This window comes from Amia ocellicauda, chromosome 2, assembly GCF_036373705.1.
Source record: "Amia ocellicauda isolate fAmiCal2 chromosome 2, fAmiCal2.hap1, whole genome shotgun sequence".
In the NCBI taxonomy this organism is placed as follows: domain Eukaryota; kingdom Metazoa; phylum Chordata; class Actinopteri; order Amiiformes; family Amiidae; genus Amia; species Amia ocellicauda.
Genome location: NC_089851.1, coordinates 3,124,127 through 3,151,645, shown reverse-complemented (window position 1 = coordinate 3,151,645; position 27,519 = coordinate 3,124,127). Strand labels below are relative to the sequence as shown.

The 27,519-nt window shown below is 41.5% G+C and overlaps 1 protein-coding gene across 1 annotated transcript in view; it reads left to right on the top strand.

Annotated features, from left to right (window-relative positions):
• Window positions 1-286: 286 nt before the first annotated feature.
• wnt3a (wingless-type MMTV integration site family, member 3A) overlaps window positions 287-27,519 on the top strand; it is a 36,593-nt gene continuing 9,360 nt past the window's right edge. The window contains exons 1-2 of the mRNA XM_066716259.1: window positions 287-672; window positions 21,256-21,497. Coding sequence (XP_066572356.1) covers window positions 578-672; window positions 21,256-21,497 — 337 coding nt within the window. The 5' untranslated portion in view covers window positions 287-577. The remainder of the gene's footprint in view (window positions 673-21,255; window positions 21,498-27,519) is intronic.

The window sequence follows — 27,519 nt, the reverse complement described above, 5'->3', positions numbered from 1 at the left end:
TGCAACCCACGCTCTCTGCATTGGGAAGGAGGGGGGGGGGACAAAAAAAAGAAAAAGAAAAAGAAAGAAAGAATGAAAAGACGAGTAAAAGCAATTCACACGTATCTATTTTTGCATTTTAGCAGCTTCAAACTAGGGAGTGAAATCCGGACAGGTTGTTATAGCTACCCGATCCACAGGGGTCCCCATGTCTATTTAAACCCCTCTGCCCCCCCTCTCCCTTTAAACTACATTATATATTAGGCCCACCAGCCCTAATGATAGTAAAAGCCTGTCTTCTCGCAGGCAGCTCAGTCTCCGTCTGACAGGGGAAGGAGCGGGAGGAGAGCATCGTCTGAATTCACCCTTTGGCGATACGTGCTGATTGGGTCCCAGACAGGCGGCTGAAAGTTCCCCGAGCCTCCGCGCCGAGCCGAGCGGTGCAGTAGCGTGAACCGCGCAGCCCCGCACAGGACCCGCGCAGCCCCGCACAGACCCGCACAGACCCGCACAGCAGCGCTGGGTCTGCGCCTTTTTTTTTAGCATGACAAACTTTTCTGCGAGACTTTTGTAAAAGGGGAAGAAAAAAAAAAAAAACATGTTAGCCGAAACTTTCTTAAGGATGATCTACCTGGGATGTTTCCTGTTTCTTTTTGGGCTTACACAAGTCATGGCAAGTTACCCAATCTGGTGGTAAGTCTGTATTTTTACTTTTCTTTCTGCACTCACTTCTTCTTACCTTGACATATCATTCTCGTTTTCACTGAAAACGGCTGGATGTGTCGTTGTGTTTTGGGTGACGGAAGGTTGCTCAATTCTATTGTCATAAATATGACAGTTTTGCAGGCTGTTTTTCAATGATACCTGATCCAGTGCTTAAGTGCAGAGGGTATCGAATAGCAGGTCGCAGGGACGATGCTTTGATCCGCTGCTAGACAGATATGCGCCGACACGACCCGGCAGGGCGATTCTCAGAGCGCCTGCGCTGCGAGGCACCTTCAGACAGGTAGGACTGACTGACAGCCTGCCTGCCTCTGCGCGCAGGACACGGGGACGTGCAGCCGGGACAGAGACGCTGCCGGAGAGGACAGGAGGACATTACCTTTAATACCTCAAACACGAAGCAAAACAAGCCTTAGCAGCAGCGCCTGATCTGTGACCGTGTGAACAGCCTGCACAGGCGATACATATTGACAGAGAAATAAACCTTTCGAAAAGTGAATGCATTAAATACGGTTCATAGTTTTTCTGTATTATTATTATTATTATTATTATTATTATTATTAGTAGTAGTAGTAGTAGTAGTAGTAGTAGTAGTAGTAGTAGTAGTGGTGCTGTCCTAATTTTGCTGGTTCTATATTCGTGACACCTGCATATAATAACAATTATACTAATAATACTAATTCTATAATAATACAAGACAGTATTGTATTTTTGTAATTATCTGGCAACTGCGATTGATGCACAACTGCTTTAAGGGAGTAATTACAGCATTGTGTTTCCTCAGCGGAGGCAGTTTATAAGATCAGTTTTCCTTTATTCAAGATCTGTAATCATGACGCCCTACCAAGGCAAATTTCGCAAATATTGTTTGAGAAGACAAGTACATACAGATTGAATTGTTCAATTTAGATAATTATGCAATGAGTAATAATAATAATAATAATAATAATAATAATAATAATAATAATAATAATAATGGAATATCGTTTTAAATGTATTTGTCTTGGTCGAGACGAGGCGATAAAGGAAGCCTAGCAAATTAAACCCTCTTATTACGAATACTAATATAGATGCCAAACAATCCCCTAAAATAAAACCATAAAAACCATGACCCTTTGTGTAAATAGCGTGTCTAGGGCGCCGGTGCCGGTGAACCTCAATCAGACGAGCGTCCTGAGCTCCAGTGTGGCTGGAGTGAGAGACGGGGGCTTTTGGGCTATATGGAAAAGATAATTGTGCTATCCCGCATTAATCCCGTTTGCATGCTAATGAGTCAATACAATATATTATTATTATTATTATTATTATTAGTAGTAGTAGTAGTAGTAGTAGTAGTAGTAGTAGTAATAGTATTGGTTAGACGATGTTCCCCGTCAAAAGCAGCATTTTCGTCAATCTAACGTGGATGACTGTCAATGTAAATAGGCTACATTATTGCATGTAACCTTGTTTCCATATCTCGATCCATCCATCCATCCAGTTTCTACACCGCTTGTCGTGGTGAGGGTCGCGGTAGTATTTACTGATGTATTTATTAATTAATTTATGACTATAAATGTATAAAGGAGTCAATAAATCACAGACTATTATTATTATTATGATTGACAATGCGTTGGCTATTGAGGGAGGTGATACAGTGGTAATGCATGTAGCCGATGGCCAACACGGCACACTGTGCACCTGGGGAAGGACAATTCAAAGCAGGCGCTATTTTATTCCCACACCTGTTCATGAGGAATTCATACCTGACCCAGGAATTGAGTGGTAATGAATTCGTGGTCCTTATTGAAGCGCGGAGCTCATGGCCCATTGGTCCCATAGAGGCTGTGATAGAGACCTACCTTGGCGAGATGCGGACAGGCCCACGGCCACAGGGCAGGGCTGTGTCTCTGCAGGGCCCTTCCCTGCACGATCTGGGTTTTTGGGGTGTTATGACAGGGACCGGTTTCGTTTAAAGGCGTTTCTGCCCAAAACAAGCGCGTTTAAATAAGTTGTGAAGTATATATATATATATATATATATATATATATATATATTGAATGCCCTTTGGCTTGCGTAGGGTGTGAGTAACATCAGACATAAGCCACTGGCAATGCGGCGAGATTGATTTATTTAATTGGTTAATTCGTTTTACTCAATTAATGAAAGCGAGAGAATGAGAAGACTTCCTGTTGAATTACACTACATTTCAATGGTCAACTCATTTACCCGTTTTCACGCAGCAAAGTAATCTCACTCAGTTACTCTCTCTGGACAAAATACGACACATTTGATAACATTTACCACATTAACAGTTTTATGAATTCATTTATATTTTCGGTGGCACGAATAAAAGAAAAAATGAAAAACATGTAAAAAAGGCGCTGTATTATGAACATGTAAACGGTATAATATGATCAGTGAAAACAATATAATACAATTATTATTATTATTATTATTATTATTATTATTATTATTATTATTATTACACATCATGTATTACGTATTTAATGTGTGTGTGTGTGTGTGTGTGTGTGTGTGTGTGTGTTAACGATTGGTTTATGGGAAATTACTTTTGTGAGAAGTCTTCGAAAACCAATAAGGAAATACTACTACTACTACTACTACTACTACTACTACTACTACTACTACTAATAATAATAATAATAATAATAATAATAATAATAATAATAATAATAATAATCTCACTTTCACTTTGCAGTAGAGCAGTCACTTGTGTAGTGTTTGTGAGCTGGGTATTATTTTAAATTTCCAATTCAGTGATAATTAAAATAGTAATATTTTTTCATTTCACATCAGTGATACTCGATTTGATTGCCATCCCAAAGCAAAATATACTTATTTAATGCATAAATCATTTAATTACTGTTTTTATTGCAATTTAATAGATTAATAATGTAATATCTGTATTCGGTGTTTTACTATATAGGCTACATCTGCCAATAAAATATTAAGCTGCAGGAATGCATGTTCATTTTAGTTATTATTATTATTATTATTATTATTATTATTATTATTATTATTATTATTATTATTATTACTGTTACTATGTTTTGTTTCTGTTGTAACGGTTTCATAGCGGATATAAATTTAATCAAACGAAATTTACTAGGATTGTTTGTTTTCAGAATGAGTCTGATTGAAAGACACGCACTGGTCACGATTCTGTATTTGTGTGTTTGATTGTTTTGACTGATATATTATTGTGAATTGATTGGTGAAACAAATGCACTAGAGATGCATTGAGGCGTGTCGCTTACCCTCAATGATTGTGATTGGGTGATTAGTGGTCAAATGTGCGGACCTAAATATATGTATATTCATTAAGTTTTATAAGACTATATTATTATATATCATATATCATATCCATGAAGTGTTTTAATTATTATCCTGTGTTTTCCGTGCAGAACTCCAACACACTGCACATTCAAATTATGGAAATGACGCCAAACAATTGTAAATAGGAAACGCAGGAAAACATCCTATTTACAATTGTTTGGATTCATAATTAATGCACAGTGTTCCTCTTCTTTTGGAATTAATTTTAAAACAAATATAAACTAATTGTATGCCTTTAATTGTGTTTTCACAATTGAAACAAATACATTTTCTTTATTTTGTTATGTAGGCTATTTATGTAGGTGTTTCTAGGTTTTGTAGGTGTCGATGTTTTCTGTTTGCAGAAGCAATTCGTTGAGTATCTCCTCTAATAAGCAGCACATTCACACAACGGGCAGCTCGTTTAGTGGTTTTCCTTTTATACTTCCCACAACTTGATATAACAAGATGAAGAAAAGCTTTGATCTGCGACTGAGGTGATTTTGAAAGTCTTAACTGTTTTGAACCTCCTCCAGCTTTGTTAGTCACATATCACTAAACGATGCTTTACTCGCAAACATCTTGCACAACTGCACTGTTTAATAGCGTTTATAGTGCCTTGGCACGACTTCAGGTGTGTTGCACAAACGACGGACTGAATCCTAGCCAAGCTGTCTCTCCAAGTCTTGTAAATGTGTTTATGTGTGTGTTTGTGTGTATCTGTAATCTACCTCTAAATATTGCACAAGAAGGCCCTTCTTCCTACCTAACTCATCTTCACATCTTCAGAAAGAAAATTATAGGGATTAAGTGCAAAAAATGTACCACATATCTCAACGGGCATTATTATTATTATTATTATTATTATTATTATTATTATTATTATTATTATTATTATCGTTGTTGTTGTTTGTGGATCACTTGCTTGTGATTTGACAATAATTATATTAATTAATATTGTGTGTGATGTGCGTATAGAGTCAAGTATACGATTCAAACATAAGACTTTGCAATCTCTTTTAGAATAATATACTGGTCTGCTTATACCAACAAAGAAAAACTGCACAATGTTGCATACTGCAGGATTTCCCCTCAGTCTATAGATGAACTTCTCTCTGAAAACGCGGCAAATCTGTAATCTGCCCTGAGACCCGTAGGGACGTGATCTGCTGCGGCTGATAGCACTGAAATGGGTTTGGCCTCAATAAGGGGGTCGCACTGTATATTCTGTGCCGATACACTAGAAACGCTAATTGGTCAGAATTGTCTATTCGAATCTGAGATCAATAAAGCACCGGGATGACAGAAGAGGTTGTCAAATCGTATACAGTTTTCAGACAGTGTACATATGACAGATATATGTATGTATGCATGCATGTATATATGTATGTGTGTATGTACTTATTTATTTACTGTTTCTTTATGTGAAGACACTTAAAAAATGTAAGTCAAATTCTGACAGTACGCATCATCAAAATAATTGTAAGAGAATATGTCAACACCATCGGACTCCTTTGAAAGAATAAATCAATTCATAGGTATGTAATTGCATGGCATTTACAAAGCACCTTCCACAGTCTGGTTACTATGACGCATAGTAACTATACATTTAATTTCTGCCTAAATTACTACAAAGCAGACATAAAATGATTATGGAATCCTATAATTCTCAGCTTCCCTAAGAATTAAAGCCTGTGTGTTAAAACGGAATATTAAGAAATAGCCCAAATCGCATCTCCAGTCTGTTTGATTTCCCATTGCCTTTTTTCCGTTATAACGGCTGCATAAACTAAAGTGGAATTGGGATTAAATGATCAACAACATACAGCCCGAAACAGGACACATCTCCGTGTATTCATAGGATCAAATTCGTCATTTTTAAAACCAGATAATTCTCCATCATTCTCAAGTATGCTTTGTATGTCCCTGTTGGCAAAATATGTGAGAATATTGGCAGTTCTATGGATCCCCGGTACCAGACTGGTGAAGTAACCCTTTACACACCGATACACTATGTATTATTATTAATATTGTTAATATTATTCGGCGGGTAATTATAAGTGTGACGCACCATCGCTGGCAGCACCAGAGCTCGGACAGTGACGCGGATTTCGGTGCAATTACCCACGGTATGAATTAAGTTGTTGTTCCCCCCTTTCAGATTTAATTAACTAATAACAAGGTCATAATTCCGTGGTGACTTACATGAATAGTCTCATTCACACAACCTCCACTTATTGTAAAGTGACTGAGTTGTGTAGAATAGTTCACTTCTGGGTGTACAAGCAGTCAAAGGAAGGCAGAGAGAAAGATATTTAAAGAAGGAGCTTTAAAAGACGTTAGGTTCACCAAAAAGACGAGTTTATATCCATATGAGAATGGAAATCAATACGTTGACACTGGACGATGATTGAGATCTTTCTGCCTTTAATTGTATTATTATATTGTGTTGGAGAAACAGCACAGCACTGCTTCAGTTAGAGAAGACAGACACTACGGTGGAGAGGAAATTGATTGACATTCAACAGATACATTTTTAGGCATTTTCTGTTTGCATATTAAAGCAGACTGCAGATTTGAACCATTGAAACAAACGCACAACCCAGTGGCCGAGCAATCCAGACCAGACACACCTGCTGTGCCAAAGCCCTGACTATATGTGCTACAATTACATACGTGTAGATGTACAGCACTCACACATATACACCTATATATTCAAGAACATGAAACAATTTAAATGGGGAGGAAAAGGAAGGCGAGGTAGGATTTAACCTCGACAAATGAAGATGCCAGCCTTGTTGCTTAGCCCCTAGGGCTGCCAGGTGTTTAAGGATAGGTGGATGTAAACAGCAATAGAAATTATCACAAGGCAAGTCTAATCTCAAGACTGGAAAATGTCAGTAAAGTAAGAATTCTGAACTACACCAATTTTCCTCCTCGTTTCTCTGTGTGTGTGGCTGTGTGTGCCATATATATATATATTTTAAGTACAAGTTGTAAGATACTGTCTGTTGCTAAATGTTTAAAGTATTCAATCTAGGGGTCATAAGTAAATGCTGCCAAAGTACAGTGACTTTTTTAGCTTAGTTAATAAAATCTGAGCTGGAAACTTTCCTCTCCTGGCCACACATAGACTTTTACTTGTGAGTATGCCATACAGTCCACACAGTTTTGAATAAAAATAGTACAAAAGCAGTGGTGTGCATTTCACTTAGTTACATTTCTTTCAATTAAATGTCTGTATTGTTTGATTGACAGCGTGATATTGTTCTTACTTTCCACTTGGTTCAACTCAGACATAGCAAAGTGTGAAACTGCATGCAAAAATAGCTGTTAGTGACCCATGGAGTAATATATTCTGACTGTACTGAGTCAGCACGGGTGGGAAACAAGGCTGGGCGTGCGGGGAACTCCGAATGATCGCCAATGTGTAAACACCAGTGGAAGCATGAGTCAGCAACCACAGCAACAGCAACGACAGCGCTGTCCTTTCTGAGCGCCAGCCCGTGCAGCTGTCGTTGCTGAGGTTGTGTTGAAGAAACTCTGAATGGAGGACATCCACTCGGTGATCGGATGTAGAGCTTCAGCTGTAGGTCGAGGGAGTCCCTAGAATCCGAGATCAATCGGATGGGTTTCAGTTATGCAAAACACAATGAGGTCTAATTGCTGCACTGGGCTTTGCTTTGGTTTCTTGCTTTTCAGTATGTAGTGCATCACGTCCTGGGGCTTTATCCACAAGCTGTAATTTGGCCAAACCTGTGCTCACTTGCTCCCCGGAGGGGTGTCTCTAAGTTGTGTTCACTTACTGTAACTCTAACTAATGGATTTCTGCCCAATGTTTGGAGTATTTTATATTGCAAACGTTGGTATAAGATATAGAGTTTGACCTGCTGTCACTTTGGATCAGAATAAATATAACTGTGTACCTTTCGGGTCAATGTCTATAGTTGTTTTGCATTGAGTGCTGGATTGTTTTAGTCTCTGTATAGTAACGTTGCTTTAAACTAAGTTAACCATTAAAAGATCAAGAACCACAACATTTATTTTGTGACTGGTCATTTTGATTTCTTCTGCTTCTTCTGTACATATGTATAGTTTTTCTTCCTTATCTTAAATAAAGTGATACACGTGTCTCTGCTACTCAGTCACCTAGTTTAGCAGGACACGGACAGCCCAACAGGGGTTAAACCCAGGTTTGGGCTGAGCCCGGGCTGTCTTAGACTGATGAAGTTGCTGTGCTGTGTCTGGAATCTGAAGCCCAATCTTTAGGGATAACGTTCACCGAACATAAATCACTACTTTGAAAAAGGAAAGGAAACCAAATATATGATAATTTCCCACCATTTATTATCATCTTCTCCGTGCCTGAGCTTCACCCAGTTTGGGGATATAGTACACTGCCCTGCCCAGAACCACAGGAATGTGATGCAGTTGTTTGTGTTTTGAACGAAAGGTCCCCTGCCTTTGTCCAATCAGATGAACAGAATAGATACAGAAATTGTAATATCGGTATGCTGCTTAAATGCATGAACTGAGCATTGCGGGACAGAGGCAGAAAGGAATTTCTGCTACGTATATTACAACATTTTAAGTGTCATCTTTGACAACGTGCCTCTCCTGCCAGTTGATTACACATTTCAGATGTTGATAACCAAGTCTCATCACTTAGCAGCTACACAGGAGGCACATTGTAAAATTGTGGTAATTTCAGGTAATTAGATCCATATTAACAGTTGAATTGCACGGTTTTTAGTGATATTACTGTAAGGTGTGACCACAGCCTGGGCAGAGGATTATAATTTCATCGTTCAGTAAATGTGCTTTGCCATGGCCAATGATGTTTTGTCTATCCTGATGCATGAAGATGAGATGATTCTTATTTTGTATCTCAGAGTTATTTCCCAGCTGTTTGTGTTGCCCTTTACTACAGGAGCAGCGCCTATGAGCTCCTCCTTTGGAAACAGTAAAGCAGTCAACCAAACAAAGACTTTCCCCTTGGAATATTTCTCCATGTAGACCGAGCGAAAGAAACTCAGAACTCAACATCCAAGATGAAAACCCCTAAAAAGTCTGGAAACCACCACTCTTCCAGTACAGAGAACATAAGGGATACGAATGAAAGAAGACCATTTTGCCCATCTACCACCAAAACGTCATCCTGTTATTACTGGACAGAACCCAGGGAGTCATCTTCAATGGCATGTCTAGATATTTGATCAAAGTTTCAACATTTTGTATGAAGAACTGCCTAATATGTTTAATTCTTTCACTTGTCACTACCAGTGAATACTGTGAAGCCTTCAATCGAATCCCCTCACGATGAAAATGATTAACTGCCTTCAACCTGTGGGTGTTAAACATGTGGGCCTCAAAACTCTTCCCACTTCGTTTTTGCAATTAACCCAACACGACCACCTATAATAGGCATGATTCGAACATGTGTGTCTGTGCGTGCACCAAGAGACCAAGAAAAACAGCAACTCTGTGCTAATATCTCAAACAAATGCGCAAGAAGCCATCTCACTGGGTCCTGGAGCTAATACCACGTTAGAACCGTGTTTCTCCTGAACACAGTTCTCCTGAAAGTTCTCCATCATGTCACGGGTATTGGAAGCACTCCTGAGGGATCTGTATAGTCAGGCAATGGATTGCGATCATACAGATATCACTACAATACCTTCCCCAGAGGAAAAGTAGTGATTTGTCTCTGCTGATGATGAAGTCTTCCATAGAGCGACATTTGTGTGCTAGTCCGGGGCATAAAGACTGTTGAAAACAGAGGTAGAGGAAAAAAAGAGTAATAGAGATGAACTGCTGTTTTTAAAGGATTATTGTACAAATAAAGTTGCCTACAGCAGTAACTCCAGTCACACTGGGTACAGTACACATTCAACAAGGGATGTGGTTCACAAGAAAAGGAGGATCCCTGCCAACTGAACAGTTCAAGTAGGATTACTGAATGCTCACAGTTAAGCTGGTGCCCTTTTAATCAAGCCATCTTTAATGAGATATTTGTCAGCAATGAGTGAGATGTCATCCTCTCAGATCCCGTCAGGTATTAATCGAAACAATGCAAACACGGGGCATTAGCGTTCTCTCTGCTGACTGAAGGGCTCGACAGCATCGGAAACGTAAAACGAGTCTGCCAGGTATATTTGATCATCGAGGCGGAGGACTATCCTTGTCAACCAGGCGCTGTGTGTCAGGGTGTTGCTGGAGAGACCGGGCTTGTGTGCCGTGCTGGGATCTGCAGCACACGGTGAGCGCGGTGCGAGCGGGCCTGGGCCTTCCCCCTCTCCGTGCCCTTGTGTGCGGTGCACGTATACCTGGAGGTGCCGACTCGCGGTGCATTCCTGCTCCCAAACATGCTTTTCTCGATGTCAAAGTCGGCTCCATGGCCCCAGGCCCTACAAGTGAAGTGCTAATTCTGGAGTCCTCTGTAGGGACTTGCTGAAATATGCATTAATTCTGGGCAGGATCCACTTTAAATCAAAAGGAAAAAATAGGTTAGACTTGAATCAGAAATGAATTCATTTTTTTTTGGTTTTAATTATGATGGATCAAAAGCAGGGAAGACTGGGAGAAAGCTGGGTGGTACAAGAATGCTGGCATGCCTGGGTATAAACTAATAACAGTGTAACACGGCAAGACTGCGGCACAATCTGTTTGACTTGATTTTACTGTTTTGGCAGCTTTCTGGTCAGCGCTGCAAGAGCGATGAATTATGAATGTGCATGGAAAGCTAAACGAATTGTGTCTGTAATAATATTTTGACTTCTGTCTTCTTCGGTATTTGAGTATTTGTAAATTATGGCTGTTATAATAGATGATACCTAGCCAAGCTTTTGTCAAAACAATGACCTTGACTTCAAAGAGAAAGGCAATACCCCGAAAGGATTTCGCTGGAGAGAGTGTTTGTGAGCAAGAGAAACTAAGCGCTGATGTTTCACGGTCAGTCTTGTGCATACAAGTTCTTATAACAAGACGGCAAAATGTAGGATCTTTTCAAATGACCTCCCAAGAAATCCATTTTGCTCACATTTTCCTGAAAGAGCTGTGTAGTTTTAACCCTGTGTGGCAAAGTGACATAGAAATTAAAAAACCTTGCTGGTATTGTCTATTTCCTGTCGTATTCCTCTGCATCGATTCACTGTGACTAAAAACACAGCAAGTTTACAATGCCATGACATATCTCTTTCAGATTAAAGATTAAGATTTCATAATTTGCATATCAACATGATACAATCCCAATCTGTGCACATGTACACTAGTCAGATGACCTTCCTGTTCTAGTTCTCAAAACTATGTCTGCACCACTCTGTGCTGTGTTTCACCAGTTCATGCTGCAAAGACAACCTGTAGATAAATAAAATGTCTCTCCTTTTGGATCAGCATCTCTCCAGTGAGGACACTGCTTACAGGAAAAGCATCTTGTGATGAATGCACGTGGTCCCGCTGGGCAGTATTGGCTGCCGTTCAGTTGCTCCACTGATGCAATGGAGAGAGAGACCTGGTTCAGAGTTGTTGGGAAGGTAACACTGGGATGGATTTTAGCTGGACCGCTTTGCCAGAATGCAACCTTCACCGGCTCCATACGAGCTCACCTGTCAACCATCACAAAGTTAAACTGGACAACACTTTTTCCAGTTCAACTCAGCTACATATTAAGCTGGATTGTGTTCAGACGTGGTCAGATTTACCATCACAGCACCCTTCCAGGAGGCATGACTCCATGGCTTAGGGGGAAATGGGAGGATCGTACATGAAAGACATTCTCTTTAAGGTTTTACTAGAGAAGCAGAACTTTTCTATACATCAGTAATGCCTATACTCAGAGTACATCAGAGCCGCCTCATGTTTGTAAGCAAGCAACAGGGCGCACGTTCCCGTAGACTGAGAGGTCTTTAGCTGCCGAATGCCTTCAGGGACGTAGTAACAGGGGCCAAATTGAGGTCAATTTGCAATCTTGGCTACTTTACAAATCTCCCTTTACCACCCATCCCCCCTTCCTCTTGAGGAATCTTCAGAGATAAGAGTGTTGAATAGTTTTTCACGGTGTTGAGCATTTCTAATTGTACTTTATTCCTGCCATTTCCTAAGCAGGTGAATGTAAACAGTATAGTTTCAAGATTTTCTCATATCTCATTTAATTTCATATCTGTAGAGAGTAGAAGAGAAAGATATCTGGCTGTATAACTTTTAGATCATACTTCAACGGTGACTTGGTATTGCAAGTATAGTCATTTCCATGACTGAATATGGTGCCTGGGCTTCAGACACAGCAGTGCTGGAGTGTGTAATGCCATTGCGTGGCTCGCTCACTGGTCAGGCTTGTAGAGGGAGGGAGGAAAATGCTTAGCAACGAGGGAGCTTAATCCTCTTCAGTGCCTGGTGTTTCTCGCAGCAATCCACTTACTCGTTTCCTTAGCTAATTAAAAGGAAATTAAAATATTACGATAGTTTCAACAGAGTCACATTATTTTGGCCAAGCAGGAGGGTGTGCTGGCATTGATCTGATGTGTTCAGGTGTTGTGAGTCGGCTCGGTGGCGAACAGTGTAATGCTCTTCTCCAGGCACACACCTTGTCTGTATGCATGAGGTGCCTGAGTAAAACTTCCCCGGTTGTGTCTCAGCTGTGCGTCAGTTAGGAGCTCTGTGGTGCCGACCGGGAGTCTCTCAGACCGACAGCAGTCTCGGCGTTGGCTTCTCTTCAGCAATTAAACGGTGTCAGGGGTCAGCCTTGTGCGTGCTTGTAGTCCCTGGTGTTTATTGCTTAGCACAGCTACAGAGGTCAGCAGAGAGAACACTAATTGAGTCGTGCATGACTGCCTGTACCTGCTTCAGATTCGCAGATCATTAGGAATGGGATACAATCAATTTAGCATGCAGTCTCTAATGTATTTAAAGCTGTTCCATGCGCTATGAAGGCGCAAGGCAAGAAAGATATATTTCGCACTGTGGCGATGCAATACAGAGGTTAGTATGGTAGGTGTATGGACTTTATTTTTGTTTGATTGTTTTTTAAAGTATTTTGCACATTTCCTGTGGCGACATTTGTGAACAGAAGTGATTCATTAATTTGTGATTTCTAAATTATAAAGCAGATGTGCTTTGAAGAGGGTTAGAAAAGTAGGAGTCAAAGTGTGCTCTGCGGATTGTTTGCAATGAGCAGAATGATTGGTGGGTCGTCCAAAAACAAGAAAAAGCTGGAGTGGAAAACACCCAAAAAAGCTGAAAATAGTTTGTGAACAGAGGAATTTTGCTTGACTGGAAGGGAATTAAATATTTATTGATTCCCCTTCAGGGAGGACGTCAGCTTCACACAACCCACCTGACGCTTGATTTACAATTCCTGGCTGAGCTGCATAACTGATGATATTTTGTTTTCTTTTTTTGGGGTGGGTGTGAAAAGGATGCCAACTGCTGACAGGCTGTTTTGGTGACTGCATTGCCCACCCTTCACCTCAGACGGTTGTAACTGTTGACACGTCTTCCCAAAACCCATTCACAAATCCTGGAAAACCAAATCAGGTCCATTTTAAACATTTGTTGGACGTTTTGCATACTGTAGTTGAACAATGTAATTCTCTCACTTGCTAAACGTACTGCGTGGGCATGGCCTGGAAGATGAGAACATCACCTGCAAAACACTGAAGAGGTGCTTTGTGATAAATGTGGGTGTTGAAAATCCCAGACGGCACAAGTCTGGCCCCCCGCCCCTCTGGGCTGAGAGAGATGATGTCTGGAGGTTTTGGAGATCTGCTCTGTGTGCCTGGGGGGACCTGTGGAGGCGGAGCAGTGCTGCTGTAATGCTACCTTGGTATGTTGCCTTGAATGCGTGGTATTCAAACTGTAGACCAAATTACTTTTTGCAGTCAGTGGTTCACTTTGCTTTTCTCTGCATGTCTTTCAAAGATGTTTCTGTCCCGTTTGGCCCTGCAACACCCTGAGGGAATCTTGTGCTGATCATTCACACCAAACGGTCCGGGCACAGGAGTGCATATTGCCGCTTCAGAGAGATGACTGAGATAGACTCATAAGAAGAACATAAGAACATAAGAAAGTTTCCAATCGAGAGGAGGCCATTCGCCCCATCACACTCATGATCCAAGGATCCTATCCCGTCTGTTTTTGAATGTTCCCAAATTGTCTCTTCAGCCACATCGCTGGGGAGTTCGTTCAGATTGTGACGCCTCTCTGTGTGAAGAAGTGTCTCCTGTTTTCTGTCTTGAATGCCTTGAAGCCCAATTTCCATTTGTGTCCCCGGGTCCGTGTGTCCCTGCTGATCTGGAAAAGCTCCTCTGGTTTGATGTGGTCGATGCCTTTCATGATTTTGAAGACTTGGATCAAGTCCCCACGTAGTCTCCTCTGTTCCAGGGTGAAAAGGTTCAGGTCCTCAGTCTCTCAGTAGGACATTCCCTTCAGACCTGGAATAAGTCTGGTTGCTCTCCTCTGAACTGCCTCTAGAGCAGCGATATCTTTCTTGAAGTGTGGAGCCCAGAACTGTCCACAGTATCCAGATGAGCTCTAACTAGTGCATTGTACAGTCTGAACATCACTGCCCTTGTTCTCAATTCTACACTTTTGACAATATACCCTAGCATTGTGTTTGCCTTTTTTATTGCTTCCCCACATTGTTTGCTGGGGTTGGAGCATGCAAATGCAAAACGAACACACTTAGAAGCAGAGAAAGTTCAATTGTGAGGGGCTGAAGCTGAACTTAGGTGCCACCTAAAAGCTAAAGTGTGGAGCATGTTGGGGTCTGCAGCCTGAGGCTTTCATTGAAGCCTGAATTCAGAAGCAGCCACCAGCCTTTGAAAACAACAGACAATAAGATAGAAGAGCGCTGGATTATCCATTTTTTTGTCAGGGAGCTCAGTGAGGATGAGCTTGCCTTGAGCCGCCACATTGTGGAGAAGGAAGGAGTTAAGCGGTTAAATCGGCGGCGCACCCAGCCGCACAATTCACTACATGACGTAATGCAGGAAACGTTTAGGATTGCAGTCGAACACAGGTTTCTGATGATTTGCAGAGCGATTAGGGCTGTGATTTGTGGGGGTCCTTCTCATGTTGTCATACTGTACTCGCCTTTTGTGATTTTGTTTTAATAGAGGATGTTGATAACAAAAAAGGTGTTGACATAGTGTCAGAGTATGAGGATGGTGGGTTAGAATTATCACACACTGTATCCATCCAATAAAACCTGACGCTGAACAGATATATGGCTGCACAGTTCTGTAGGTCATGGAAATGAATGCTTTAGCTGTCAGTCTGAGTGTGTAGCTTTCGCTTTCTCAGCTGGGGTGTTCACCTGTGCGACTATGACTATATTGACATCTTCAAAGCAGTTTATTATTATGTATTTATTTATTTAGATCAAAATAAAATGATTGGTCCTTTCATTGAGACGTCCAAGACTTCAGCACTGAATTCGTAATGAATCAGCGAAGACAATTAATGAGGCAGCCGTGGGAAAATCCTGAAAGGGAATCAAGTGGGAGGTTTGACAATGGGGAACCCCTGTCAGAGTGTTTTTCTATTCCTGAGATGTTACTTGAATATGAGGGGATGAGTGTTGTTCAGTGAAGGCCAACCAGCCCAGGTTTAGATTAATCTTGAGCCAAATGGTGGTAGCATATAATTATCCTGCAAGGAGCCCATCAGTCCTAGTCTTAAAGCACTCACTGCTGACTCTCTTGATTTCTTTATTATTTCTGTGCTTTTACAAGCACAACAACCGTGAATCAGATCATGTGTTAAAGAACGCTTTCTTCACTCTGTTTTGAATAGTAAATCTCTCCACAATATATAAGGAGGTTGTCTGTACACCCTTGGGGGGGAGGGGTAGCATGCTAAGAATAATATACATGGAAACAAGGAAAGGCAATACATATATGATTATTCAGTTAGCCATTCGTTCTCTGAATTATCTTAACTCTGTGTTTTACTAATACCTGTGAAAACAATGGATTTGTATGTATGTATGTATGTATTTATTTATTTATTTATTTATTTATTTATTTATTTAATGTATTAGAAGCCAGTATGTAGGTTTGGGGGCTGGATATTGCATTAATCAAAAGGGAAACAGAAGTGCATTTCTCACAAAGCATTGATTCATGGGCCCAGGCAGAGACTCTTGATCAGAAACAACTAATGAGCAAAAATATCTGGGCAGCAGGGCGTCGTGTCTTTGAGTGATCTCTCAGATTATAAAACAGACATTGTAATTTCCCCAGAATGCCCCTGTGCCGAATTCACATCGGCACAGGGGCCAATGTGAACACATCAGCACAGTAGGCTGCAAGAAGCTCCAGTTTGATTATTGTTATTAAAACAGATTACTAAGCATGATTTGACTTAGCACGGGTGCTTAAGGGCACATGGACTGTGTTAAATAAAACACACGGATTGTCGCTGGATAAATGAAGAAAACAAATAGAGGATTATCAAATTAAACTGTGTCAGAAGTCTTATACTTTAGAATACATTAGCACTCTCTTAACTAGCTCTTGACTTCTCTCAACACCTACTATTGTTTGTAATAAACATCCACAATTGAAGGGGGATTTGTTGAAATCACCTTCTATTCCCAAGAACACACAAGGATTTATTTCACATGTCAAGAAGGGAGATATCTGCCTCGTCTTGTTAGTGAAGTTAGTGAAGAGTTAATCTGGCCGTGCGGATCTCTTGATCTCTGCGGAGCTGATTTTGCAGCACTGTGACTGTGTCTGACGGCAGCGATGCAGCCCGGGCCGTCCCTCTGTCCCTAGTGATGTTGTTTAATTATCTTTTGATTTCTTTCTTTTTGCCCTGGAAAATACTTTACTTTGGACTTTTCTAACAGATAAGATGTAATCTAAAGTATGTACATTGATATATAATAAATGATATGAATAAAGAGGATGCCACTTTAAACTGAGCCATCCACGGGACAGTTCCTCTCAGTACCTTTTTCCGACTGCTCTCCGGCCGGTCCCTGCCGGGCTCTCCCTAGGTGCAGGGCTTGTCTGTTTATTTACACGCACAGCCTGTTGTGTTTATGGCTTCTCATTTATTTACTTTCCCATGAAAATTTTCAGCATAATTTGTGCAGAGAGCCCAAGTGATTTGCAGTCATATCCTGTAATTTCCTCTGTTTTCTGGCATCATTATGAATGAAGTCCACTGCAGATTGCGTTGAATTAATTTATCTTTCCTACATTGTCTCCTCTGTTTTGGAAATCCATGGCAGGAAGATCCAGAACACAGGAGCTCAGATGTCTGTTGGAGATAAAGCCATACAACTTGAATATATAAAATATATACTTTTTGTTATACTATGTAAAATAGAGGACTATGTAAAATAAAGTCCACCTTTGTAAACATTAGTAGTGTAATCATCTCTTTATTCAGAGACACTTGCAGTGGCTTTTTAAATCAATCTGTTCAAGCCAGGGCTGAGCAGTACTGGGAGAGTCTCCATCCTTTACTTGAATTCATTGATCTGAATACACCGGTTATTATTAGAAGGAAAGTTCCAAGACCAACGACCGGAAAACATCTCTCTCTTGAGAGTAGTGAGATAAAGCAGTCATGATATTTATATCAACTGACCTTGACAATAAAAACTGAATATGGAATGATAATCCTCATCCCACAGTGATGACATCATGGCCCAGCCTCTCAGTTAGTGACTTCATTGATCTGAACACTTTGATCACAAATAACATTTTCTGTCTTCCTCTGTGGCTAATCCGAATAAACAAACTGCGCAGAAAATATGATTCTACTCATCCACACAGTGTACCTGTTATGAAAGGATGTACATATTTGTCATATATTTTCTATTGATACTAATCTCAAACAGATAATAATTATATAACATACTGACATTCATTGCGTGTGTATCATACTTAGTTACAGATTACCCTCAGGACAAAATATTATAGTACTTAGTGTACTTACTGTATGGTACAGTGTCAGTCTCTTACATAATCCATTTATTGTTACCTGTTTGAGAGAAATATTGATAAAATCATATTTGGATTGTTTTGAATCAGTCCCCTTTGGGAATTTGAAGCCCGTAACACATTCTTCTGGGGATTTTGATCAAAGCCAATGGGATTCTTCTTCCCTGAGAAGGACATGTAAGAACTCTCACCATTGCAGGCAGTTCTTTTCTCCTTTGAATCGAAATGACACCTTGATACCCCTCTCCAAAACCCCGACGCCCCACAAAACCCTGTATCTAGAGTAACATTGATGTGAAACGCCACAGCCTAAGCCCTGTGATACTGATAATGTAGCTATTGGTTCTTATCCAGAGAGCGCCCTCTTTGTTTCAGGGTCTTTGTGCACTTCACTTGAAAGAAAGGCAAAGAAATACTTCTCTTTCATCACAACATAGATATTGGGTTTCGTTAAGCAAGGAGTGCACTGGGCAGACAGAGGTCCTGAAGGAAATCGACAGAGTTTAGCAGTACAAGGCTGGTGACACGTGACTTAAAGGGATAGTGGCATCAAAGTTCTCACAGAAGCTTTTGATCAATATATAAGCACTTACCACTGAGGTGCACCATGTTTGGACAGGCTATCACCCAAAGCACAGCTTAGACTCATTTTGGAATTGGGTAAAGCTCTTTACTATTTCTCCTGATATGATTCACATGATGATTTATTTTTTCAGTCCTATATATGTCCATGTATATGTATATACAGCTCTGGAAAAAATTAAGAGACCACTTAACATTGATTTCTGAACTTGGAGTGTTCTTTTATTTTTTTCCAGAGCTGTATATATACGGTTATAGTAGAGATTAGTCACATCAGTGCTGTTCAGCAAATCATATGGAGAAAACGAGTGATTGCGGCTGACTGAACGGGGGTGGGTAAACTTCTGACTGCCTCTCCACTCATGTCTATGGAAACTGGAACTGTAGGGTTTGCTTTTTCTCTAGGATGAATCGGTGCTCAACACTGTCCGAGAAGATGTAATTGATCAATGTGTGTAGTTTGATAAATTACTACCAACTGAATCCACTGAATAACAAGGTTTTAAAGGCTATGAGGCTTGATGAATTGTCTGTATCCAGTGTAAACAATGTATACAATGTGTGCTTCACCTGTAGAATGAAACCATATATGTCTGTACCTGGTGTTCATGTCAGGTGTTTCGGCGGTGGCTTTGCTAAAAGTGTCGCCATTGATTAGGTTCAAGCCTTCATTAAATCCCACATAAATTATCATCTTATAAATATATATTGCAGATTTGTAGTCTGACAGTTAGGGTGACTCTGACTATCCTGAAACCAAAGCAAATGTCAACTAATTAAGCACTGTAATTGAATTAAGTCTCTTTGGCTCTCGAGCACCAGGGTGGGCTCTCATCCCTAAGGTATAAGGTTTGGGCCCAAGGAAAGGCATAATCACTGATATTCCACTATTTACACACTTTATTTTCCTGTAATATTACTTTCTTGACTGATTTATTTGTATTCCCATAAGTTTAATGTACAAACGCTAGGCCTTGTTGACGCGCTTTTGGGACTGTTTTATATCACAACCCCTGCAAAGGAGTACATTTAAAGCAAAAATAATTCCATGGAGTTTTGGGACCTTTAGTGATGAATTTGGATGATGATTACAAGGAAGTTACTCACATCATAACGCAATCTGTTTATTAAATCATTAGTATTATTATTTACCTGCAAATCTTGCGTACTGTAAATTGTATTAGGTTTTGTGAATACACCTGAGTCCAGGTATTTCAGTTTCCATTCTGATTGGCTTTCTAAACACTGCTAGACAAATACAAAGAGCATATGTTCACATTTTACTATCATTTCTAGCTCAATAACAACAGCCCCAAAGTGGCCGAGCCAGAAACAAAACAATACTCTGAGTTATGCAAGAGGCTGGTGTCAACAGCCTCCAGAAATACTTAATTCCCTCTCTGTCTTAAGAAGTGCATCTTGCAGCCGAGGAGGCAATGATAACAATAAACTCAGATTTACAGCTTGCTTAATCTTTTGTCAGAAAGTGGTGTGGCTCTTTGCTTCCTTTTCAGACAACCCCCAGGGCTTTTCTATTTTGTGTGAATGAGCATGTGTCTATCATTCAGTGCATATTAGCCAAGGGCTCAGGAGTCACAAGCTGAGATTCTGAGAAAGGTGACACGGTACAATTTCAAAGTAAAACAAAAGCCTCACATCTTAAAAAATACCATATCCTTTTTTATTTAATCTTAATAGATCTGTAATCATATATTTATTATAGATAAGATAGATAGATAGACAGACAGATAGACAGAAAAATAGATATACAGTCTAAATAGAAGATCCTTAATGCTCATTCCCGATTCTTGTGATGTTTACTGAAACTGGTTATTCTGAGTGAAGTCTGCTGGGAGTTGTCAGTCTACGGTGAGCAAGAGAGGAACAATTTCTTTGATGGTTTCAAGACTTTCACAGACTTCGAGGAATGTCCTCCTCACCGCTTCTGACACAAAGCAACGTGTTGTTGAGGGCCTCAGTGGTGTCACTGTACAGTTTATCAATACCACTTGTTAAAAAAAACCGATTGGTCTCAGCTTTCCATTTCCATTCTCTGCGATCTGTTTGCTCTTGATGCTGACGTTTGTGAGCTCCTCGCCCTGACAGAGATGCACACGCGGTAATTACACGCTTTTACAATGTTTTTTCTCGGCATTGTGTAGTAACATACCTTGCATTCATTCTGCATCCCTGTGGTTTTGCAGCCTTTTAACTGTGCCACCACATTTAGGCTGCGGCAAATCCCTGAGTTACTACAGTCGATATTTATAGAGTACAATGTCTTGGCGACACTCGATACAGGAGCGTTACATTGTTGGGAAGGGTGTATGTGTGATGAATTTAGACGTACTTCATGTGGTGGCGTCTATTTACCGTTTTGATGTAATTACTATCTTGGAGGTTTAATTCTTAAATTACCCGATCATTTCTGCAGCTGGCAGTGCGTGTTGGCAGTGCGTAGTGCTTGGCTGGTGGAGTCACACTCACTGTCTTATATCAACGCCCAAAAGACATGTTTTCAGCAACAGAACATTCAGCCTTCCCTTCCAGGAAGCCCTGATCAGTAAATACACAAATGCCGAACCATCGGCCACAGAGTTGAGAAAACCAACCTGTGAAAAGTAACGCACAATGTGTCCGGCTCTGTCCTGATGGCACCTCTCTCTAACCCCAGCTCTTCCGCCGGTGTGTGTTGCAGGTCCCTCGCCGTGGGGCATCAGTACTCGTCGCTGGGGACTCAGCCCATCCTGTGCGGCAGCATCCCCGGCCTGGTGCCCAAGCAGCTGCGCTTCTGCAGGAATTACGTGGAGATCATGCCCAGCGTGGCGGAGGGCGTCAAGATCGGCATCCAGGAGTGCCAGCACCAGTTCCGGGGCCGGCGGTGGAACTGCACCACGATCAACGACAACCTGGCCATCTTTGGGCCGGTGCTCGACAAAGGTCAGTGAGGAACCGTCTCTGTGATGACAAACTCGCTGGGGTATAGACTTGACTAGGTATCCCTCTCCCGCCAAGCAGTCCTGCCCTTCTTGGCTCTCATGTTCTGGTATGTTTGTTGCAGTTATAATTCACACAGAGCAGCCATACCATAGAGAGGTCCACACACGTCCCACCTGTCTATACTCCGAGTTATCCGGGTGATCCAGTAGCAAGTTTGATTTAGTTTCTTAGCTTTTCTAGTTTAGCACTTATTGATTCCAAATCAGGGCTTCAAGCAAGAAAGGGTAATTGGTCACTTGATTAAATAATGAGGGGATCTTATTCAATCAAAAAGTTGTGTAAATTGTGCAAGAGCTGGCTGTTTTAATGTATATATTTATGTATGTATTTGTGTGATTCAGAGTTACAGTACAGTAGCAGACAGATTCCTCGTGCAACACCTGCTCTCTGCTGCGTGTGTAGTGCTCTGACTGGCAGTGTTAGCGATGGCCGTGTTTACCTTTGCGTCTCACAACACAGGTGCTGGTCTCTCGCCGTCTTCATGTGGTTTTCAGCCAATTTCATTTCCCAGAGAGGAACTGTAATCACTTCCTGCCTCTCATTGACAGCTATGCGAGGCATGTTGGTAATGATGTCACATTTTAACCCTTGTGAAAACAAGACTCGAATGTATGCTCTAAGTGGATATAGCTGTTGAATAGATAAACATGAATGAAAAACGTATCCCAAAATCTTTGACTTGATTATCACAAGGTCTTCAGCAATCTGTGCAATGCAAGACCTTGTAAACTCAACCAGACCGAGTCACAAGTTTCCTGACTTTGATATCACAGGGAATAAAAATGAATCCTATTTTTACCACTTTACCACTCTGTCCAACTCAGTTTGTGAGTATGTTCTTGTATCTTTAACTACTCTGTCCACCTGTAGACCACACAGATTTAGGTCAATTTACACACGTTAACATTCACATTCTCCGCAGCACAGAAGATGCTGAAATATCATTCAGATGTTCCTTCATGGCGGTTATCTAAAGAAACATTCCTGCTGTAAAATGCACGGGATGAAAACCAACACAAAGCCTTGGAACTGGTGCTGAAATGTTCCACAGTGGGTTGTTTTATGATTCCCAACCTTTGTTGTAGTCTGGTACAAAAAAAAAGAAAAAGAAAATGAAAAAAAGAAAAAAACAGGTCTGGGATTCTTTCGCTAACCCCATCCTGTCTGAACAGTCGTGCCCAAGAGCTACAAAATACAGCGAGGATGACAGTCTGGGTTGCGAAGATTGATGTGCACTCCAGTCGCACGCAATTTCAACCCGGACTCACACCACTGCCATTCGTGTCCGGCTGCGGCACGACGCTGCTTGCATCTGTGCCTGGATCTCACCGTATGGTCCATCGGCGGGGGGACACAGAGAGCTCTTCTCTCCCTCTGCTTTGTTTTATAGCCCTGGTGTGGTGAGATGGGCCTAAAAAAACAACATAACAACAACGACACAAAACTCATTAAAGATGAAAGCATTATTCTGCAGATGAGGGTGACGACAGGCCATGTGTGTCCAGTGTTTCTCTAAACACAAGGGTCGCTCTACAGTTCCCCTTGACAGAGCCATGTGTGTTTTGTGTCTCTAGGCTATCCATTTTGGATCACGCTACACCATTACTGCTTGTGGGTATGCATGAGATATACTGAGAGATTGAGAGAAAGGGAGAGAGAGAGAGAGAGAGAGAGAGAGAGAGAGAGAGAGAGAGAGCAGACACACAGTACAGTGTAAAGTGTGTGCTAACTGACTAAATCTCTTCAGAAAGTCTGCCAAGTTTTTGTTTGTTTGGGCTTGAGAAAGTTTTACAAAATCACTTGCCAGTCTGCGCTGGTGCCAGGAGTCCTTAAGCAGGGATCGCTCGGTGTTGTGGGTGATCTGTGCCTGAACACACAGGACTGTCGAAATACAAAGACAGAGTGTTCATCATCTTGTCTGTAATGGCAGGTTTACCTCATCGTTGCGCTCATCCCTGAATCTTGACACTGAGTCGATGCAGTTTGTTGACCTGCGCACGTGAAGCGAGGGAGAGACTCGAGGGAGATCTTCACGCTGAACTTCTGGAGGGAATTTCCCTCCGTGTTGGTTCAGTTCAAGCAGCGTAACTTAAAGCTCTGTGACTAGACGAAAACCTCTGGCTTCGGTTTCTGAAATACCTCCTGCTCATTATCTGTAAGATGTGCGATTCCAGCTAATACCCGTGTATCGTAAGGGCTTGGTATACGTTTGCTCGCTTGGCAGACCCTTTCATTTCAATCCGCTGACCGTCTTTCTTCTTCCTTTCTTCTTTGAAAATGGGCGTGGTGCGAGCTGTCAGTAAGTGTTAGTAATCCAATCACCCGCGCCTGGAGCGATACCACCTTGCACGGGGAATTGAGTTTAATCTTGGAGAAGCTTTGGAGATCTGGAGCTGGGATGATGGATGGCAGATGGAAAATTAACAGCTGGCTACCTGCTGTCATACCTGCTACGCCGAGTGCCAGCGTGGTGGCATGGTGGCATTATTGACTCCAGTGACACGCGATGAACAGGACTCGATGGGTATGCTGCAGACACACACATGAACTCTCATGTACATGCTCTCATGTAGGGCTGAAACACTGCTTCACTGTCTCCTCACTGACGAGTGACTTTCTAAATGCCAGTGCAGACACCTGGCTTCATCTTTTCATAATATTATACAACATCTTCTCTCAACACCCAACACAAAGCTTTGAGGAGTCTTTTCATATATCTATAGATATTTCACATAGTTTAGATTGCAAGTGCAGCAAATTACAGTCTAGAAATCATTTTAGAGAGAAAGAAACTGGGATCAGACCAGGCAACCAGTGACAGAAAAAATAGCAGTCAAGCTTAAAGTCATTCTTCTTTTTTTATTAATCTAAAACATTACCTTTGCATATTCCTTTAACCTTTAATAGTCAATGATGCACATGCTCATTGTTTGATCATTTAAATCAAAAGCATGGCGTTCTTAAAACAAGAATTAACAAGGTTATTATGTTATCTGAATCCTTTTCTTTGCTTCGGGACATTGTTAAATACCAGTGAAAACACGTCGAGAAGTGTGTCACACAGACACGCTCGTTTCTGATTGCAGTGAAGGGGTATTTTGTGTACATATGGACTTGTTGGAAGGGAATTCCCTGAAAGACGTCTGCAGTGGTGAATTCCCAGGATACAATTAAAAAGGAGGAAAAATCTGCATTAAATAAACACTGGATTACAATTAGGCAAAGGGCGAAGTTTTCAGATCTGGTAATCAGCGCCTTTCTTTGTAGGTGTTGGAGTGAAGCTGAACACTTTGAAACAACATGCACACAATCACAATCAGACACACACACACACACACACACACACACACACACACACGTGTGCACGAGCACACACAGCCACACCAAAAATACTAATTATACCAGTGTCCCAGTGCCAAGCTGCAGTGTGGTGAACCACGCAATGTAAACACAATCCCTTTTTAAATTTCCACCTCAGTGCGTTTCTTTGCAAAACTAAAGAAACAATCATTCCAATTAAAAACAAAAAACCTGTACGTGCTGTTAACCACTTAGCTGCCAAAAACAGACCATATTGTTGGCAGTAATATATTTATATGCTTATTATAAAATGTGTTTCTGTTTTGGAGACAACAAGTTGTTTTGTCAAAGAGGTACTGTCTCTTTGTTAAGGCAGGCCTCTACAATCAGGCAGGTCTCTCTCTCTCTCTCTCTCTCTAGTAGTAGCAGTGAGAGAGTCTGCAAAAGAAGAGATAATAGCATTAGAGAGAGAATCCTTTGGTGACCCAGAATGTCCTGTTTTGTAGATTTATAACACACACATAACACAGTAATTGCAGAGTAATTGAACACTGCTAATGGGATGTTTAGCATAGATTTGTAAAACAATTGTATGATGCTCAGGAGCTGTAAATATATGCACTTAATGTATACACTGAGGTTATAATGTGGAGTATCAGGTGAACGCACTACATACGCTGCTTTTTGTGCACTTAAAACAAAATTCATTGAAGCAAATCCACCCCAAAGAGTCTGTACATTTCTGCACTGAAGAGCAGGGCAAACAGATCTCAATGTCAGGAGTAATCTTCCTCTGAAAGCGTGGCGTGTAAACATGTCAGCCCTGTCCGTGCCTGTCTTCACACCGTACGGTATTTAACTGCAGTCTGGGCTGCGATGTGTCACCAGTGTGGTCAGGCAGTGAAGAGCTGCTAAAGACGGGCATGCTGCTTGTGGTTTCCACCCTGACCACATGACAGTGAAGCAGGAGGGGATTTGTGTAACTACCCCAGACCTGCCTTCTATAAATAACACATAGACCAGTCGCACAACTCTGTAATTGTAGCCCATTGTTGTTGCGTTACTGTTACTAGACATATATGGTCAGACCAAATCAAAACTGTGACCCACTTGCTAATTGCAAATACAAATAAATGCAATACAATACAAAATGATACAGTACTTGATGGTGTGTGTGCTTTATTCGGGCAGAAGATTGAATGCTCTCTCAAGAAACAAAAACACAAAAAGAAAACTCCATTAAGATTGGGGTCAAAGTTCTGATTGGGCCAGAACCATCGTTAGTGTTTTAACAAATGTGAAATTACAATATATAATGTACTTTTCTCATCCTGAAACACAAACAGGAGCACAACACACTTAAAGTCTCTGAAAATATGTATCGATCTTTTGTTACACATTACCTGACTGGCAGGTTGTTCATTCTTTTGAATCATGTGACCATTTTTTTTACATGGTCCTGCCGACGCGTCGACACGCGGTTCGCCGTTTTCTGTAGTGGCAATAAAAACAACCCGACTAACGGCCCACACTTTATGGGCCGGCTCTTTGCTGCATTGCGAACTGGCGAGGCGGTGGTACAGGAACAATTAGGCACCTGCTTCTAGGGCCCTGACACGGACACCCCTTGAAAGAGTGGCAGACATTGACATGCAGGGAGAGGGCAGTTCACCGCCGTGTTATCCGCCATCACACCCTGAATGGAGGCTTTTCTAACAGTTTAAATGGAGCCGGGGCACAACAATACACAGCTGCTATAAATACCATTAGGTCCCTGAAGTACCTAGTTAGTGCTTTGCTACAGTTACCCCAATATGTGAGCAGACGGGGGGGGCTGACTCTAAACCTGTCAACTGGTCTGAGAAAAGACTAACGTTTACTAGGGATGGGGGGGGGTGGGGGCAATTGCCTTTAATGAACTCTTGAGCGATTGTTACATTGATGGAGCAGGCTTGAACTCAAGTAGGCCTGTAATGATATTGGTTCACAGAGCCGCCTCATTGTGGTGTAAATACCCCACATCTCTCCCACTGTTCCTGCCGATCCTAAATAGCAGGGGCTTGAGTGGGACGGGGGGGGAGTGGAGGTCAGCTTTCAGGGTCTCGGCTTTAGTTAATCAATTTGATTGGATTAAGGTCACCGTGGCTCCTAATAATGTGAAAGGTCAGAGAAGCGGGATTAGGCTCTTTGTGACCGTGGATGAGCTCCGCACACAACCTTTTGATGGCACTAAGTAGTCGCCGTTTTCATTTAATTTAATTTGATTGATGCTTGTATGTGTCTGTGGTTCTGCTTTGTGGCGATGTGTCTGTTTGTCTGCCAGGCTACTGGGTGTGTGTTTCTCTTTGCATGGGTCTTTGTGACGCACAAAAGGGGCCTCAAACCTGCCGGCCTTTCTCCTGGGCAGACATCCTCCGGGAACTGTGTCGTGAACGCACAGGGATGCGACAGCAATATCACTTTTTTGGGGGTTAGATAGGGATGCACAGGTATCAGGATCAGCTGACCCCTAACAGAACTAGAAGTCGAGGTGATTCGCACGGGAGTTTATTTTCCAGGCGTCCGCTGAATGGATGGCTTAAGTGGAGTAGCAGGGGATGAGTCTGGATTAATCTGCACCCTCCGTGAAAAAGAAATCCCAAAAGACAGGCCCTCGCTCATT